Raw genomic sequence first — 19,814 nt, forward strand, 5'->3', positions numbered from 1 at the left:
AGAGATAAAGAAGTGAAGACTAAAATAGCTTGGACAGAATTTGCTTGGGTTTTTGATGAAGGCACTTGTCTGATACCAGGCTATGATGATTGGGTGGCCATCGTTAGAATATGTATTTACACAGCACTATTTCTCCACTGTGACATCTGCAACACAGGGTGATGGAGGAGTGAACACACCACCAGAACGTAGGTGGCGTTCTCCCTCCTGCTCAAACCCTTTTTCAGTTATTGCTCATTTTTGGATTTTGCTTTGCATTCTTCCCGTAATTTGCACCACTCCATTCCACATGAACCCACTAGTTCACAGAGCAGAAAGGATGCTCTCACAATCTATCAGTATGAAAATATTCTTTTATCTAAACTGAAGTGGTGAGCACATGTCTGAGGCACCCCTCAAGTGGGAGCACCTGTGTTGATGACCTGAGAATGTGTAAACAGAGGAGAAACTTGACGACTAGAATCTTGCATGTCAGTCAGTTTATTGTATGCTGAGTGAGTTCAGCTGCGTTGGTCTGGTGTCCAGTGAGGACGAGGAGGCGCTCTTCCTCTGGTCTGTCTGTCAGCAGGTCTGGACAGTCTTCCTCTGAGAGTGTGTACAGCACAGAGTGGTTCAGGTCAACACTGAGAGGAGCTGATGACTGGGAGATGCTGCTAATATGTTCAGGAGGACACTCACAGCACTTGTAGAGTGTGTTGAGCCTGGCGATGTCGTTGCGGCTCATCTCCTTAGCGTTGCCAAAGGACACGTTGGAGTTAGGAATGGGGACCATGGTGGGCTGGTTGTTCTTGGAGAAGGCGTACCTACAAGCGGTCACACACACACACACACACACACACGCACGCGTGCGATAACAGCCCAGCACATCCTGCTCATAATGGCATTCAACATCATAACAGCAATGCTGCAGGTGAGCACTGATACTTCAGCACTGGTCTGACTGGGCCCAGCTGCAGTTGCAACTCTTAAACACTGGTTGGCGGCGAGGCTTCTTTGTGGCTGTGTTGAGTTCATGTCTCCAATCTTTATTATCACATAGGAGAGAAAATTCTTGAGCAGCCAGCTGAGTGGCTTGTCCTTGTTCTCACCTGTGGTACTGCATGACAGAGTTGTAGTCGTAGGGGGTGCCCTGGTTGAGGGTGGCGATCTTCCTGAAGTTGTGCTCCATTCCTCCAAAACAAAGAGAGAAAGTTCATGTTGGTTTGGTTTCAGGAGCTTTATATTCTAACTGCTGTCCAACTATTAGCTGCTTCAAACAATAGTTCAGTTAGACACAGAGGAAATAATAATTTGCAAAAACGATGAAACTAACTGCATTTGAAAGTCCAGATTTCAGAATTTTACTTCAGCACAGGAACAGATGAATTAGCAAAGAAAAAAGGGGCTACAGAGGCAGGTTACTAGTCACACTGACAGCTAAGATGCTGATGCTGGGCATCTCATTTTAGTGTATTAGCTAATGGCTAAAGGCCTGTATATTAGCTTCATGTAGCTATTAGGGGAAACAGATGAGTCTGAGTGTGGTGGCTGGAGGCTATCAAGGAAGAGCTCTGTTACCAGACTGAACGTTCTGCAGCAGGACTTTGATGTGGTTGTCTCTGTCTGAGCGGGTCTGTTCATGGTTGAATCCCAGAGCGTGGAGCAGCTCGTGCTGGACTGTACCATGGTAGAGGCATCCTCTGCGGGCCAGGGACACCACCTGCTTACCGCCACGACGGCCGACGAAGGACCAGCATCTAGACAGGGTGAGAGGGACTTTGAGGAGCACTGAGGGCTGAGAAAGATTTCACCTCCAGCTCATCCTCTGCACCAGTCTCCTACCCGTCCTGAGACTCAATGCTCAGCCAGTCGCGGTCGCTGCTTCTGCTGGGCCTGAAGCGGATGCAGGAGAAGGAGGAGAAGGACTCCAGTCCACGGGTGATGATGGACTTCTCCCTGGAGGCTGGTGGGACAAGACACACATGCTTGATGCTGACACACTGGGCAAGAGTCTGTACAGAGCACCAACTGTAAAACCCAGTGATGAGGAACCTGAAGCTGACAGTCAAACAGGAATGATGTGTGCCTGCTGTGGTCAAACTACAAAGTTTTGAACATCAGCTTCCTGTACACCTTTGCCACTTACAGTCTTGCTGTTTGTTTCAAGCAGGCTACATAGGTGTGACTAACATTCCTTGGTTACCAAGGTTGAATGTCATGTGAAATCACTGGCATAGGTTATGGAAGACAGACGTATGTGAAGCCTTCAAATCTACAACCGTTCATGTCGTTCTTCAGTTCAAACATGTGAAAACAAGTTGAACATCATGTTGCAACAGCAACGTCTGCTCAATCATCCTGCAGCAGCTGCTCCTTAGACTTCAGTCTCCCGCTGTATTTGTGTCAACAACCAACAGTCAAATAGTGAGTTGCTAAATGTTGGAATTATGGGACAGAAGTGCCTCTGATTTCCTCATAAAAGCTAGTTCAGAGTGTTGAATGCCAACACTTTATTCATATCACCGATTTGTGAAATCCAATGTTTTGTCTAAAATAAGTTACTTGACAATGTGTCTGACAAGGAAGTGATGTCAGGAGGCGTGGCCAGACTGCTGCTCCCATCTTGTTCTGTCCCACCCTCACAACCTTTAACCAGCCCATAAAGTTCTCCTGTGAGCTTCCCCTACTGGGGTGCTAACACTCGAGCACACCTCAACTGTCTGAACTGACAAATCATAAAGATTCTAGATATGAGTGTGATTGTGCTTTCAGCCTACGTGTGAGAATATCTGGCCCTTCCAGGCCTCCACCAGACACTTACAGAACTGCCCAGAGATGGAATAAGGAATGTAGACCTTCCCATCAGTCCACTTTCCCCACTTGCAGCTGCGGCTGGTGCAGGGGTCAGCGTTCCTCTCAGCATCACCGTCAATGGCGATGTCTCCTTCGATCAGGGCGGGTCCATCATCTGAACGCACTGAAACAGCCACCCTGTTTAGAGCCTGTAGGGCTGCTACTGATAATGTCATGAAGATGGAGAAGATGGGGACTCACCTAGATTCTTATTGGCTCTCTCCAGAAGTTCAGAGACTGAAAGCTCCCCTTGGTCCTCTGCAGCATCTTCTGCTCAGAGACAAACAATTCACCATTGCACTTGGCATAGAGAGACACGATAGTGGACAAATCACTAGAGTGATGGAGGACAGCATACCTGCCTGCTGGTGCAGCGTGGCGCCAGGAAGGAGAAAACAGACGGGGATTAGTAATACACAGCAAGGACATGAAATAAACTACTATATCACTTTTTAAGGAGTTAAAATGTACACAGATGAAACAGTACAAAAGGATAAAGTCACAAGGAAATGATACAACTTATTGATCAGCAACAGGGAGATTTACAAATATGAATGTTAAATCAATAAAACAGACAAAAAAGCAGTTGAAAACTGAAGATAAAATCATTGGAATGAAGATTTCACAGCGGCTTTATCCAGGCATGCACTAAAACCTGGGGTGACAATTCACCATGCCTGAGAAAAGAGAAGAGTCACAGGAGAGACATGCAGATGGAGCTGCTATAGTTGAGAAATGGCAAGATAAAACATCTGGCTGATATTCCATCACTGATAAATGTGTAGTACAAACGGTTTAGTTTTGTATGTAGAGGTTCATTTATCTGAGCCTTAAGATAAAGAGGGGGTCAAACACTTTTGTTCACATTAAGCTGGAGATAGTTGTCAGACATTCAGCAATAAATAGAGTAGAAGTGGATGGGACCAAAAATTGAGCCCTGGGGGGCACCATAGCGCAAAGCAGTGGGGCAGTGACACAGAAACCCCTATACTATAACTGTTTAGTATCTGCCAGTGAATGAGATGATACGCACGTGGTTTTAGAAGAACTCTTCAGTCAGAAAACCAGCGACATGTTCACTTTTAAGTTTAGCTACGAACATGTCTGGGTGCATGTCCCCATGCTGTTCTCAGAGATGCTTCGTGTCCATCAAAATTGGTCTCTATGTCTAATCATCAGTTTTTATTAGTCATGGATATATTTTACATTTCTTCCAAACAAGAGCATGATTAGAAACACAAAAATAGCAAAGTTCTGTGGCTGATTTATAATTAATTTGCAATGACAAAATACTGTTCAGAAACTGAATGTTTAATCTTGACACCCAAACATAAAGTAATTCTGTGTAAGGTAGGTTTTATTTGCTAACAAATTAAATTTCTGCTGTGACCCAGACAAACCTTAAGACCGGATGATTCCATCAGAAATGAAGAGACTCACTTACATGATGTTTCCTTAAAGGTGCTTTTGTCTCCTTGAGGACAGGACAGGATCAGCACAAGCAAAGCAACGAAGTCTGTGTGTGGTCCAGCGCAGCAGGACAGGTTACCCTATTACTTATGGGTCGGGGAACTTAATCATCTGTTATATAAACTGGTTGCCCAGCCCACCTGCTCGGGTCCACACTCTGCTGTTTCCCTATATCTGGAGTGTCTCATGACTCTTTACAGGTAGAGCAGGTCCAGTACCACACTCCTTCAATGAATTGTTTCATGTGCGTAAGTCAGAGGGTCCAAGACCCAGCACTTCGTGATTATGTAGCACTAACTGTGTTGTGTGATGTTGTATGTTTGTCAAAAAAAAAGGGGGGGGGGCGACACTTCTTCTGCCACTAGATGGCAGTACCTGTGACCAAATCACAACTGAGGCACTTTTGCGCTTCCTATGGACTTTTCCTTAATTAAGTCTAAATTCTTGCTTGTGTTGTACGTCGCTTTGGACAAAAGCGTCTGCTAAATGAAATTGTAGAATTGTAAATGAAATTGTAGAATTGTAGAATTAAGTTTACAAGGGAGAACGGAGTCCTCTGAGTTGCTGATTGATGCTGCTGCTGGAGGAGGTTACAGACCTGAAGAGGCTCGAGTGGCCACCCGTAGCACCGCCTGCTCATGTCCCCATCTGTCCGGCATTCTCTTCCCTTTCTCTCCCTCTTTATTTCAGTCCTTCTTTTTCCTTTTGTATATCTGTCCTCACTCCATTATCTGTCTTTGTCTCTGCCCCGCTCTCCTGCTCTCTTTCCCCCCAAAGTCAAAGCAGAAGGCTGTCCCCATTGAGCCTGGATCTGCTCCACATTCCTGCCTGTTAAAAGGAAGGTTTTCTTCACCACTGTTGCAGGATGTGCTGCTGATGGAGAATTGTTGGGCGTAAATTCATTGAAGGAGTGTGGTACTGGACCTGCTCTACCTGTAAAGAGTCATGAGACACTCCAGATATAGGGAAACAGCAGAGTGTGGACCCGAGCAGGTGGGCTGGGCAACCAGTTTATATAACAGATGATTAAGTTCCCCGACCCATAAGTAATAGGGTAACCTGTCCTGCTGCGCTGGACCACACACAGACTTCGTTGCTTTGCTTGTGCTGATCCTGTCCTGTCCTCAAGGAGACAAAAGCACCTTTAAGGAAACATCATGTAAGTGAGTCTCTTCATTTCTGATGGAATCATCCGGTCTTAAGGTTTGTCTGGGTCACAGCAGAAATTTAATTTGTTAGCAAATAAAACCTACCTTACACAGAATTACTTTATGTTTTGGGTGTCAAGATTAAACATTCAGTTTCTGAACAGTATTTTGTCATTGCAAATTAATTATAAATCAGCCACAGAACTTTGCTATTTTTGTGTTTCTAATCATGCTCTTGTTTGGAAGAAATGTAAAATATATCCATGACTAATAAAAACTGATGATTAGACATAGAGACCAATTTTGATGGACACGAAGCATCTCTGAGAACAGCATGGGGACATGCACCCAGACATGTTCCTCCTGTGGATGGTGTGGGAGACTGTGATGCTCCTACCTCTTGGTCAGCCCAGCAGCAGGCAGACAGAAGCAGCAGAAGCAGAGCAGAGAACCTGAAAACTGACATGTGAGCCATTCTGCCAAACCTGCAGGAGGAAAGAGAAGCGACACATGATCATGAAACGACTTTGACATCTTCACCCACTAAGCCAGTCAACAACACTTACTGGACATTCTGCTGCTGTGGTTTACAGCTGAACTCACCTTGGATTGACGGTGTGAACTCATGCAACTGACAACTGACTTATATATGTTCACGTGAAGTCATTTATGAAGAATCGGAGTACTGAGAACCCTAAAGAATCCGCTGAACTCATAAGCTTATCAGTCCCTTACTGCTCAGCTGCATATGGAGGCAGAAGCAGGGAAATGCCATTCGTGGTGGGAAAAGAACATGTGTTCCATATTTACCTTCCGACAGTACAACATGAAAACATCATCTTTTTCCATGATGTCAGAATAAATACACAACATGTTATTTACATAAAACAACAGCTGTTTTGTGTAATTATTAATAAAATCATACATTTGGTACAAGTGATAGTCAATAATCTTTTATGAAAGATTGTGGCCAAAAAAGTGGGACATTCCAGTCCGATACATTTTTTAGGTTTTTGACAATTCTAAGACACCATTTCAGAAATTACGCTTTTTTTTTTTGTTAAAGCTTAACACACAAAATCCAACACACAACAGAAAACTCTCCTCAGAAGAACTGTTCGACAGAGTAGTACATGAAAATGTTTTAGCGATATAACAGAGCTAACACTTGTAAAATCATTCAAAGTCTATGACAACTTTTCTCATTTTTTGTGATTTTATTGTGTAATTTGATTGGAGTTCAGTTTTTATTTTAATAGAGAAATTTTCCTGTTAGTTTAAACAGTAAATAGACATAAACTTTAAATCTACTTGGATTAATTGATTAATTTACCACAGAGACCACACATGCTACCAGCTAGGCAGGGCTACCAACATGTGTAGGTAGGTGTATAGGTGTGTTTGTATGTGTTTGTGTGTTTATGACTTGAGAAGTTTATGTAACAAATCAGCTTGAAAAGAATGTAAATATTTGGTCCCTTGTCACTGAGGTCACCGATCTTTGTGGGTGCACAGATGATTGAGGTGAATCTGACACAGGCACTCATGCAGGATGTGAAAACGAACGTTTATTCATTCATTCCTTCCAGTCCACAGGAAGTTATATGGAACAGCAAGAGAACACAAAGCTCGAGAAATCAGTAGAATATCTGATTCAACTGAAGCAGTTCAGAACTTCATTCATGAAAGGCATTTTATCGTTCTTTTACTTTTGTTAGTTAACAGCTGTAGAGGTCTCACTCCTGAAAAAAGAGGGGAAAGGGAAAATCATTTCAATGAGTCACGCTGCAATATATGTGCAGAAACATGAAAACACAGGATAAAAGCTCTTTAGATCTTTCTTTTAATTAAAGTAGTATATATAAACTTGAGTCATAATGGACTATTATTACACAGTGGATTCAAATGGAAACTCCTGATTTCACCTTTTCATGATGTCAATGATGGTGTGAACTAGTAACTTACTCTGATTTCTGGGGGAAAGAGTTTTCTTGCTCGGGGACGGAGTTGCGTCTGGTGGAATCTGAAACGAGCTCATAGAGTGAACAAGCCTTGTACCAGGAAAGTAGGTTAGAAGCTAGCTGGGTAGTTTAGAAGGCAGATAGGTAGATGGATTATTTGCTGGGTAGGTAGATAAGTAGTTAAGTAGATTAGTAGCTAGCTAGGTAGTTTGGAAGGTAGGTAGGTAGGTAGGTAGGTAGGTTGATTATTTGCTAGGTAGGTAAATTAGTAGCTAGGTAGATTAGTAGCTAGGTAGTTTAGAAGGTAGATAGGTAGATAGATTATTTGCTAGGTTGGTAGATTAGTAGTAGCTAGCAAGGTAGTTTAGAAGGTATGTAGGTAGATTAGTAGCTAGGTAGTTTAGAAGGTAGATAGGTATATAGATTATTTGCTAGGTTGGTAGATTAGTAGTGGCTAGCAAGGTAGTTTAGAAGGTATGTAGGTAGATTAGTAGCTAAATGGATTAGTAGCTAGCAAGGAAGATTAGAAGATAGGTAGGTAGATTAATTGCTAGGTAGGTAAATTAGGAACCAGGTAGATTAGGAGGGAGGTAGGTAGGTAGGTAGGTAGGTAGGTAGGTAGGTAGGTAGGTAGGTAGGTAGATTATTTGCTTGGTAGGTAGATTAGTTGCAAAATAGATTAGTGGCTAGCAAGGTAGTTTAGAAGGTAGGTAGGTAGGTAAAGTATTTGCTAAATAGGTACATTAGTGGCTGGGGTATATTACTAGCTAAATAAACTAAGCTAACGTAGTTAGATTAATAGACGGGTGGATTAGTACAAAGGTAGCTCAGTATGTAGGTATCTTAATAGATAGATAGATAGATAGATAGATAGATAGATAGATAGATAGATAGATAGATAGATAGATAGGAACTACTTACTGCAGTCATAAAGGCGGTTCACCCGAAGGATGTCTATCCGACTCATTTGGGTGGCTCTGCCGATGGCTACGTTCCTGTTAGGGATGGGAATGATGGTCGGTTGCCTATTCCTGGAGAATGCAAACCTGTGTGACAAAGACCCAGCTTAAAATTAAAGACACTGCTACAGTAAAAAAAAACTTTGCTTTCCTAAAGATGGAATCTTTTGTGTTGAATGGTCACAGCATCTGCAGGAGAACTCTGCAAGAGACCCTGATATCTGATGAGTGTTCTGTTTTACCACTGATATTCAGCAGATCTGAGCAGCATCCCTTTTACCTTCCATAGTGCATGACGGAGTTGTAGTCATAGGGAGTGTCAAGGTTTCTCGTCTGGATCCTCCGGAAATTGAACTCCATTCCTGAAAATAATGAACTTATTTGTTTATTTTGTCATTTCAGTTACAGTTAGCCAGTCAGCCTGGTTGTGAGTGGTTCATAATCATAGAAGTCAACATATACATGCATAAACAGTACTCATTTGGTTTTATATTTGTTGGCTTGATAGTAAATTTGTCTTCCTTTATATCTTAAAGCATCATTATTATTATTGTTGCTCCACCAAGGACAGTTTAAGACATCTCACCACGAATTACATTCTGTAGCAGGATCTGCACATGCTGGTCCCTGTCAGACCGGGTCTGTTCGTGGTTGAAGCCCAGGGCGTGGAGCATCTCATGTTGGATGATGTGCTGGAAAATACAGCCCTGGCGACTCAGAGACACTACCTGACCACTACCACGCCGCCCGATAAATGAGAAACACCTGAAACAGAGCAGTGCGGAACGTCAGTTACCAAACAGGAATGTGTATCCAGCATTGAACCCTGTGACTATGCAGGTGTGCTGTGCCGTCCATACCCTCCACGAGACTGGATATCCACAAAGTCCCTCTGTCTGTTATGGGGGGTAAAGCGGATGCAGGTGGACTGAGCAAATGACCGCAGACCTTGAACAATGGCGTTTGTCTCTCTAGAAGCTTGAAAGGAAATAAGACAAATTCTGTGAACAGTGGAGTTTACTAGTTGTGACTGTCAGTAGGAGTCAACAGATCTTCCCCAAATCATTATTATTATTATTATTATTATTATTATTATTTTTGTTGTTGTTATCATTATTATAATACAAGAGGTGCTGTAGACCATCTCTAACACTGGTAAAGTATAATAAAGAAAAATAAAGACAGTAAAATTGTGTGTATCTATATTGGACCTTTCAAAACCAAGTGATGCACTGGCTGCAGATACAACACCCAATATAAAACAACACAGAGGACTGAAGCTGCCATACAAATAGATAAATATATGAAAGAATAAAGAAGCTAGTTATCAAAAGTCAAATTAGTTCAAGTCTTATTTGTCAAACACAAGTGTGAAAAGTTTACTTAAAAATGTGAATCAGAAATCAGCTGCCAGTTACAGCCACTGCTACAGGTATGACTGCGACTGTGCTTGTTGTTGCTATTACCAATACTAAAACTATTGCTGCTGTTGTCACATGATTGCCACTTGCTCTACTATCACTTTCACATGAAGAAGAAGTAGAGGGAGCCTCTTTACTTTTCAGTATGTTAGTGTACAGCAATATATTTTGATTTTGGCCTTTATTATCACTGTTGATACAACAAAATTTGAAAAGTCCATTAATCAACATCAGGTAGCACTGACTGACACGTAACAATTAACTACTAATTCTAGTAATTATTTGCTAATGGTGTTCATGTTTACTCATATATGTTTATGGAGACGCTATTAATGCTGGTTAGTAGATTAATCCAATAATAAGAATTACATCATCACTTCTAGGCTACTATTGGTATGAGTGTACCTGTAGTAGAACTGTGGCTATGTGAATAGTGAATTATAGTTACTGCATGACTGGAATTGTCTGATGGATTCAGTTGGACTTACAGTACTGGCTGGAGATGCGGTACGGCACATAGACATTCCCATCAGTGGCTTTAGGCCACAGGCAGCCTCGCAAGGTGCAGGGATCAGCGTTCTGCAGGCCTGTTGGCATTGCTATGTCTCCAAACACCAGAGGGTCATCCGGGTTCTGTCCTGCAGAAGGACGTGTGAAAATGCTTCATCACTTTGTCATCCTAAGTCTGCACTGGTCTAGGACAGCTGATCCTCCCTGCAGGCGGTCCTGACTGCTGCTCAGTTTTATGTTTGATAACACTCCATTTATGAGTTCTCAGTGTTGAATGACGTATGACTGTCTTGTTCTCTGTATTCACGGATGAAATGATCCTTTCACCAAAGATGAGGAGAAATGTGAGGAATCTACTTCATCTGCTCAGTGAAGACACAAACCTACCGAGATTAACATTGGCCTTCTCGATCAGCGTGGAGACGCTGAAATCATCGTCCTCAATGGAGTTGCCTGGGGAACGCACACAGTTTCTGAATGTCAGCTCATGCAGCTCTATATGATACTGTTACACATCAAGTACATGAATTTTGGCTTCATGAAAGCCAGGGATGTCCTACCAGAGGATTCCTCACTCTTCTCAAATGAATCCTGCAAAAGGACACAGAGAAAGAGAGGTTGGATTGAGCCTCTGTGGCTTCATCAGAGTTCAGCCAGTTGAGGGGCGGACACTCAAGGTGGATAAGGTCAAGACCATTGTGTTTTTCATTGCAAGTTTGCTGAAATGATGTTTAAATGTGTAAATGAAGCATAAACTAATCTAATATTCCCAAATGTAACTAGATTTGAAGGACAAGAAATTTAGAAATCGGATCAAGCCAGGCTCAATGTTGGACTTCAGAACAAAACGAAAGTCAGAGGTTTGACAAATAAGATTCTTGATGTCTTTTCTCCCCCTGAATTACATGACTGAGAAAATACTGTAGATACTATTACTGCAGAGAAAGTACTGGAGATATTGCCTCATTTTCAGATGACACCTTTTTTGCATTGTATAAAACTGAAGACTAAATCACACTCGTTCTGAAGCACTTCGCCACTTATTTGTTCCGTCTGGCAGCAGCGAGGCATCTGTTGACTGTTACCTGTACAGGAGAGGTGTGGGCGGAGCAGAGGAGGAAGCTGAGCACAGCAGCCTGGAGCATCATGGCTGGATGAAGGAGCGCTGCAGCCGACCAAGATGATGCCTTTGAAACCAGAGGGCTGGAGCTTATATAGTCAGGAAACCCCTCTCAGTTTTGTCCAAATATGGCACATTGCTCACAACACTGGTGGAGGAAATACTCCTTCCTTCACTGAAGTTGAAGCACCAGTTTAACCAGTATAACCCCAATTCTGTATATAAAAGGAGCTCTGTGTTTATAGCATTCATTAGGTGTCGATTATCTGCGTTAATGGAACCAGCAGCAACTCACAGAAACATGCCACCTTTTGTTACATGTCGTTCACTTTTTTAATTTAAAATTTCAAATCTACCAACTTTATATAGTGGAGTAAAAGGAACAGTAATTTGAGTGTGGTATGTTAATGGATTCAGTCACCTTTGGGACAGTACAAGTGTCTAAAAGTGTACTTGTGTACTTAGATGCATCCTCTCACAGCTCAGTACAGAGCTACTGACTCAAATGGCTTCACCCATGGCGACCGTTATTGCTGCAACAGAGACAGGTTTTGAAAGTTGAGGACACTTGTGTCTTTGTGGTTCCAGAGACAAAACCTGCTGGAAGTATTCTGCTCTTTCACATGTGTGAAAGCGTGTTGTTGTTGTTGTTGTTGTTATTAAGTCTTATCACAAGTAGAGGACCGACACTCAAGTGTGCCTGTGTTAGTTGGAGGAGTCAAACATAGTAAAAAGGATGCGAGTGACATCATCAGAGGTGTATTATCATACACAAGATTACTGGGAATTATTATTTCTGCTGCTTAACATTGTGACGCTTTTGCTGCATGTCAATGCTCAAACTGAACTTTTGTCTTGATGCCAAATCTTCATCTGCAATGTAACTGTCAACCAAACTGACAAATATATTACTAAACTACCAAAAAGCACAAGCTCCTCAAATATCGTACCTGATAATATCCTTTATGGAACCATTTCCAGAACCCAGCTTCCAGAGTGATTCAAAAAGAAGGGAAATTAAAATGGACTCCTGCTATGTAATAGAAGCCAACATCCAAGAGGGCTAAAAGAATTAGAAGAATCATGTGGAATCAGGACCACCTCGTTTAAAAGTTATACATGTGTATTTTTAGAAAAGATGTTAAGTATTTTTCTGAAAATAAAACAAGGGAATGTTTTGTAGACAGACAGTGTGAGCATCTTACTTGAAATATAAGCACTTATAAAACCTTTACAGTATGAGAGCATTTGAACAGATGATGTCTTCATGCTGATGGTACTGCTTTACTGATGTGTAGAAACAGGTCAACGGACCCAGTGCCCGCAGAGTTTAATGGCTGCAAGTAACCAGCGTTTCCATGCCTTGACGCTGTGTGATTCATTGTTCTGTGTGATGACAACTGTTTCTTCAGATTTCCCCTGTGTCAAAGGGTCCGTTGAACTGTCTCCACACACCAAAGATCTGATGGTGAGCGCACCAAAGTGCTACAGACTCCTGTTTGATTGCATTATTGGTTGTATATTTGTGCAATCCTCCATGTTCAAAATCAGAGTTGCAAGACCGTGTTGTGTTTGAGAGACTTCTCTAAATGTGGGCAAGCAAAGGTTTTACACACACTCTTGCAAAGTCTTGCAAGAAGAGGAACTCGGACAGAGACAGATTTAGAGGACACGCACAGACTGCATGGTTATAGTAGCCAGCGTCATTGATAAGGAGTCTTACATGGTGGAAGAGCTTCTGCTGCTTTGACTAAGTCACAGTTCGGGGGGGGGGGGGGGTTGTGGGGATGTGTGTGCTTGGTCTTATCCGGCAGTGTTGCAGGGTTCTGAGTCATGGGTTCTGAGCATGAGGAGCCACCTCTCCAAGGTGAGCAGCACGCTGTCAAACCTTCAGCCTGCCAGTGTTCTTGAACTTGGATAGTGTATTCTCTGTCTGGTTTTTTTTAACTAAATGGAAAAGAAAGTTGAAAAAGAGAGGGATGAATGTGGGTCAGCAGCAGTCCACCCTCAAGAGAGTGCTGGTCTGCAGCTCCACTGGAGGGGCTGACCTCCACTGGATTCAACTCAAGGACATTTGTCCACTAAACTGTCACCTTGGGACGGGTGTTGCTAATCATGTGAATGCTATATTCACTACAAACACTGTGATACTTGCATCTGATGGCTGGTTTTAGCATGTCTGTATCTGTACTGTATCCATCCCTCTCAAATGAATCACACAAAGAAATATAGTCTGCATGATGTCATCGAGTGTGAACCTGCACAGACCTGGAACCACCTCTGCTGCAGCTCGACGGCTGCGTCGATCAACACCTTTATGAAAATAGCATGGGATGACTTGTAGCCCCAAGCCTGTTGGGTTAGCAAACAAAGGTTTGTGTTCTATCCTCAGACCCTCAGGTCTGGTCTCTTATTGCTGCAGGCCATGCAGTAGTTGTGCAGTAGTTGTGCAGTAGTTGTGCAGCCTACGGAGGTTGTGTGAGCCACACTGTTGCAACAACTTGCCATCACACTGTGAGAGGTGTCAAAATAAAGGGTCTGTGGCTTGTTGTTGAGACACGTCCCACTATGAAGAGACACCAGGTCATTTCTGCACGTTTCCTGTCATCCACTGATTGATTTGTATTGAGATGCAGCTGCAGCTGATGACGTCTACCTTCAGGTAACTGGGGAGAACAGGTTCTCTGGAGGACGACTCCAGGAGCTCAGTTGTAAACATTAATTACAATTTCTTGTTACAGTACCTCTTTACAATAAGTCGGCCCTCATAAGGGATTAATAAATGATTGTAAATGCATTATCACTTGCGTGTACTACTTAGAGAGGTAAAACTGCAGTCGTGTTGCAAAGCAAAGCCTCATCTGGCCAAATAGTGACCCTGCCTCTTTATTCTTTCATAAGCCTACACATCATGACTACTTTAAAATAGGCCATCAGCTCACAAGATCAAGGTCCAGGTCTGACACGCCGCTTCCCTCCTTTTATTCTGAGTAGTAGACTGCACTCAATCCCTCCGTTTGACCTGAATTTGTCAACAAAATGTAGAAATCGGTATCCAGTGTTTGCATTTATCCTCTCTCAATTTATGCAAATGCACTCAGATTTAATTGCATAATTATTTGTTGAAACACATGTTATCAGTAGTATGTTTAAGTGTGGTGGTGACCACATGACAGGAGTACCGCTTGATAAAGCCGTCCCAGCCTCCCTTCTATCTGACATACCGCTTCATGCTGACGGTTCAGTTTTTGTTTTACAAATGTGCTTTTCCCACACGTATTTCCCATGCATGCATTTGAACCTTATGTGTCCAATAAGTGTGCAAGTTCAGCTGCCTCTAGGGTTCTCTCAGGTGTCTGATAGTCCATATATGGGTAGGTGACCGATGGAGCTGGTATAAATCATGGAGCCAAACCTCCGCTGCACACAGAACATCTATGGTGAGTTCAGCTTCCTCCAGTGTTTGAGACTTCGGAGTAAATATCAGGTCCCACTCATGCATGAGTCCTCTGGTTTGTCTCTATGTCCTGTAGCTCTGCAAAGATGGCTCGTACGTCTGTTTTCAGGCTATCAGCTCTGACCCTGCTGCTGCTGTCGGCCAGCTGCTGGGCCCATGAGCAGGTAGCCCCCCGTCACGTATAAATGTTGCACAGTTGTTGGTTTGACCACAACACACATGATTGTAGCTTGATGGAAAAACAGTTTTAAGGTAAACGTGCCACTTTAACAGCTGCTGAATTCAAAATGTGTTTTCTTTAAATGTCAGAAGTTATTATAAATATTAAACAGTAGAATTTAATTCAATTTTTAGTTAAATAATGTGTGTTGCTGTGTATTACTCATCCCCGTCTGTTTTCTCCTTCCTGGCGCCACGCTGCACCAGCAGGCAGGTATGCTGTCCTCCATCACTCTAGTGATTTGTCCACTATCGTGTCTCTCTATGCCAAGTGCAATGGTGAATTGTTTGTCTCTGAGCAGAAGATGCTGCAGAGGACCAAGGGGAGCTTTCAGTCTCTGAACTTCTGGAGAGAGCCAATAGGAATCTAGGTGAGTCCCCATCTTCTCCATCTTCATGACATTATCAGTAGCAGCCCAACAGGCTCTAAACAGGGTGGCTGTTTCAGTGCGTTCAGATGATGGACCCGCCCTGATCGAAGGAGACATCGCCATTGACGGTGATGCTGAGAGGAACGCTGACCCCTGCACCAGCCGCAGCTGCAAGTGGGGAAAGTGGACTGATGGGAAGGTCTACATTCCTTATTCCATCTCTGGGCAGTTCTGTAAGTGTCTGGTGGAGGCCTGGAAGGGCCAGATATTCTCACACGTAGGCTGAAAGCACAATCACACTCATATCTAGAATCTTTATGATTTGTCAGTTCAGACAGTTGAGGTGTGCTCGAGTGTTAGCACCCCAGTAGGGGAAGCTCACAGGAGAACTTTATGGGCTGGTTAAAGGTTGTGAGGGTGGGACAGAACAAGATGGGAGCAGCAGTCTGGCCACGCCTCCTGACATCACTTCCTTGTCAGACACATTGTCAAGTAACTTATTTTAGACAAAACATTGGATTTCACAAATCGGTGATATGAATAAAGTGTTGGTATTCAACACTCTGAACTAGCTTTTATGAGGAAATCAGAGGCACTTCTGTCCCATAATTCCAACATTTAGCAACTCACTATTTGACTGTTGGTTGTTGACACAAATACAGTGGGAGACTGAAGTCTAAGGAGCAGCTGCTGCAGGATGATTGAGCAGACGTTGCTGTTGCAACATGATGTTCAACTTGTTTTCACATGTTTGAACTGAAGAACGACATGAACGGTTGTAGATTTGTAGGCTTCACATACGTCTGTCTTCCATAACCTATGCCAGTGATTTCACATGACATTCAACCTTGGTAACCAAGGAATGTTAGTCACACCTATGTAGCCTGCTTGAAACAAACAGCAAGACTGTAAGTGGCAAAGGTGTACAGGAAGCTGATGTTCAAAACTTTGTAGTTTGACCACAGCAGGCACACATCATTCCTGTTTGACTGTCAGCTTCAGGTTCCTCATCACTGGGTTTTACAGTTGGTGCTCTGTACAGACTCTTGCCCAGTGTGTCAGCATCAAGCATGTGTGTCTTGTCCCACCAGCCTCCAGGGAGAAGTCCATCATCACCCGTGGACTGGAGTCCTTCTCCTCCTTCTCCTGCATCCGCTTCAGGCCCAGCAGAAGCAGCGACCGCGACAGGCTGAGCATTGAGTCTCAGGACGGGTAGGAGACTGGTGCAGAGGATGAGCTGGAGGTGAAATCTTTCTCAGCCCTCAGTGCTCCTCAAAGTCCCTCTCACCCTGTCTAGATGCTGGTCCTTCGTCGGCCGTCGTGGCGGTAAGCAGGTGGTGTCCCTGGCCCGCAGAGGATGCCTCTACCATGGTACAGTCCAGCACGAGCTGCTCCACGCTCTGGGATTCAACCATGAACAGACCCGCTCAGACAGAGACAACCACATCAAAGTCCTGCTGCAGAACGTTCAGTCTGGTAACAGAGCTCTTCCTTGATAGCCTCCAGCCACCACACTCAGACTCATCTGTTTCCCCTAATAGCTACATGAAGCTAATATACAGGCCTTTAGCCATTAGCTAATACACTAAAATGAGATGCCCAGCATCAGCATCTTAGCTGTCAGTGTGACTAGTAACCTGCCTCTGTAGCCCTTTTTTTCTTTGCTAATTCATCTGTTCCTGTGCTGAAGTAAAATTCTGAAATCTAGACTTTCAAATGCAGTTAGTTTCATCTTTTTTGCAAATTATTATTTCCTCTGTGTCTAACTGAACTATTGTTTGAAGCAGCTAATTGTTGGACAGCAGTTAGAATATAAAGCTCCTGAAACCAAACCAACATGAACTTTCTCTCTTTGTTTTGGAGGAATGGAGCACAACTTCAGGAAGATCGCCACCCTCAACCAGGGCACCCCCTACGACTACAACTCTGTCATGCAGTACCACAGGTGAGAACAAGGACAAGCCACTCAGCTGGCTGCTCAAGAATTTTCTCTCCTATGTGATAATAAAGATTGGAGACATGAACTCAACACAGCCACAAAGAAGCCTCGCCGCCAACCAGTGTTTAAGAGTTGCAACTGCAGCTGGGCCCAGTCAGACCAGTGCTGAAGTATCAGTGCTCACCTGCAGCATTGCTGTTATGATGTTGAATGCCATTATGAGCAGGATGTGCTGGGCTGTTATCGCACGCGTGCGTGTGTGTGTGTGTGTGTGTGTGTGTGTGACCGCTTGTAGGTATGCCTTCTCCAAGAACAACCAGCCCACCATGGTCCCCATTCCTAACTCCAACGTGTCCTTTGGCAACGCTAAGGAGATGAGCCGCAACGACATCGCCAGGCTCAACACACTCTACAAGTGCTGTGAGTGTCCTCCTGAACATATTAGCAGCATCTCCCAGTCATCAGCTCCTCTCAGTGTTGACCTGAACCACTCTGTGCTGTCCACACTCTCAGAGGAAGACTGTCCAGACCTGCTGACAGACAGACCAGAGGAAGAGCGCCTCCTCGTCCTCACTGGACACCAGACCAACGCAGCTGAACTCACTCAGCATACAATAAACTGAGTTTTCATTGTATGACACCACAGTCACGTCCTTTTATGTGTTTTTCCTGCAAGTTATTGAGTATCAGTGTTTGTGTATGCAGTTACTCATGAGGAGCCTGTAGGGGGATTTGAGGAGGACACAAGAGTGTCATGGGCTGCACGTCTTCCTCCTGTTGATAATTAGTGGTGGCGAACTTATTAATTTAGCACTAACGTGAGTCTGGATCCTCAGTCTGATTGTGGATCAGTGAGGCTGATCATGGATCAGTTTGTCACCACTGAAAATCGTTCTGATGAACTCGTCTATAAACCTCCATGCTGAAGGCACACAGGCGACTGTCTTCATCATCTACAGACAATGAAGCCGTCCTGTCACTCAAGAAAATGGAGTCGATGTCCATGCCAGTGCTCGCTGGCTGCATATGCTGGAGAAAGCAGCACGATGTGGTGGATGAATCACGTGTGTACATGTGGATTCTGACAGCATCGAGCTGATCCATCTGCACATCAACTCAACAGCATTTTATCACTCGTGGGTCCCGTTTTATGCAGTTTTGTTGTGTCAGCAGTTGTTGCCAATGCTGGAATAGCAAAATAGCAAAGTTAGCTCAACAATAGCAAAAACCCTCCACTGAGGGGTGAAGCTCAGTGGAATCATGAGATACATATTTGTACACACACATAGATAGATAGATAGATAGATAGATAGATAGATAGATAGATAGATAGATAGATAGATAGATAGATAGATATAGACAGACAGATAGATAGACAGATAGATAGATAGATAGATAGACAGATAGATAGATAGATAGATAGATAGATAGATAGATAGATAGATAGATAGATGATAGATAGATGATAGATGGATAGATAGATAGACAGATAGATAGATAGATAGATGGATGGATGGATAGATAGATAGATAGATAGATAGATAGATAGATAGATAGATAGATAGACAGATAGATAGATAGATGGACAGATAGATAGATAGATAGATAGATAGATAGATAGATAGATAGATAGATAGATAGATAGATAGATAGATAGATAGATGGATAGATAGATAGACAGACAGATAGATAGATAGATAGATAGATAGATAGATAGATAGATAGATAGATAGATAGATAGATAGATAGACGGATAGATAATAACCTTAACTGATGTTTCAATATACATTATACATCAAAATTTTGCATTTCTGTGATGAAAATTAAATACAATTATGTATTTTACCTAAGCATTAATAAAGCAATGGTCCGAGTGTGAGAACTAAGAAAACATAGTTTGTCAAAAAGACATCAATTAAATATGAATCATTGTTCATGTTTCAAAGATCAAGAATTCTTTATTGTCCGACCACACTTGCTGTCACGTGAGGAGGAAAGACATTTGACTCTCAGCTCCTCGTTAAAAGCCAACTTCATAAGATGAAAATGATCAAATAAAATAGGTATAGCACCAATAATACACCTTGACATCAATTAATAGACATGTTAAAATGTATATTTAAAAAAGCATTATTTTTGTTTGACAGACGATAAAAATATCAGGAGAACTCATCAACTCTAAATCACCCACTACTTTTGGCCTCCATCAACTTTCTGCAGCTACTTTGACTGCAGCAGCTTCATTACAGCACCTGATGGCAACAAACCAGCGTTTCCTCTCTGACTGGACGCGTCGTCTGCTGCGTGTGAAACGACTGTCACGCTGAAACTGCAGGACTCACTCACAGGGTCTACCTGGAGGTGGAAACAATGCAGAACATTCTAGAACATCAACTCACTGTATTAG

General features: G+C 43.0%; 3 protein-coding genes across 4 annotated transcripts; 1 reads left to right on the forward strand and 2 right to left on the reverse strand.

The window, feature by feature from the left end:
• Positions 1-475: 475 nt before the first annotated feature.
• LOC147268748 (hatching enzyme 1.2-like) lies at positions 476-5,925 on the reverse strand. Its single transcript, XM_086192146.1, has 8 exons — positions 5,848-5,925; positions 3,191-3,194; positions 3,034-3,105; positions 2,801-2,956; positions 1,822-1,942; positions 1,558-1,736; positions 1,089-1,170; positions 476-803 (listed from the first exon to the last, which is right to left on the reverse strand). Exons 1-8 carry the CDS (start codon positions 5,923-5,925, stop codon positions 476-478), a joined length of 1,020 nt encoding a protein of 339 aa, XP_086048272.1.
• A 1,035-nt stretch (positions 5,926-6,960) lies between these two features.
• LOC147268749 (low choriolytic enzyme-like) lies at positions 6,961-11,478 on the reverse strand. Of its 2 annotated transcripts, XM_086222513.1 has the most exons (10): positions 11,387-11,478; positions 10,862-10,892; positions 10,689-10,754; positions 10,280-10,429; positions 9,231-9,348; positions 8,957-9,135; positions 8,651-8,732; positions 8,333-8,457; positions 7,416-7,473; positions 6,961-7,192 (listed from the first exon to the last, which is right to left on the reverse strand). In XM_086222513.1, exons 1-10 carry the CDS (start codon positions 11,447-11,449, stop codon positions 7,165-7,167), a joined length of 900 nt encoding a protein of 299 aa, XP_086078639.1. In that variant the 5' UTR covers positions 11,450-11,478; the 3' UTR covers positions 6,961-7,164. The 2 variants fall into 2 exon arrangements, with proteins under 2 accessions (XP_086078639.1, XP_086078646.1); XM_086222520.1 differs by lacking the exons at positions 6,961-7,192; positions 7,416-7,473 and having other exon boundaries at positions 8,325-8,457.
• Positions 11,479-13,254: 1,776 nt separating this feature from the next.
• Positions 13,255-18,051, forward strand: LOC147268750 (hatching enzyme 1.2-like). Its single transcript, XM_086192158.1, has 8 exons — positions 13,255-13,288; positions 15,400-15,468; positions 15,546-15,701; positions 16,560-16,680; positions 16,766-16,944; positions 17,332-17,413; positions 17,703-17,827; positions 17,921-18,051. Coding segments are annotated over exons 1-8 (768 nt in total). The 3' UTR covers positions 17,923-18,051.
• The last annotated feature ends 1,763 nt before the right edge of the window (positions 18,052-19,814 follow it).

The sequence above is a fragment of the Aulostomus chinensis genome, chromosome 2 (assembly GCF_037954235.1).
Source record: "Aulostomus chinensis isolate RoL2024-O1b breed Wild chromosome 2, RoL_Achi_v1.0, whole genome shotgun sequence".
Lineage (NCBI taxonomy): Eukaryota > Metazoa > Chordata > Actinopteri > Syngnathiformes > Aulostomidae > Aulostomus > Aulostomus chinensis.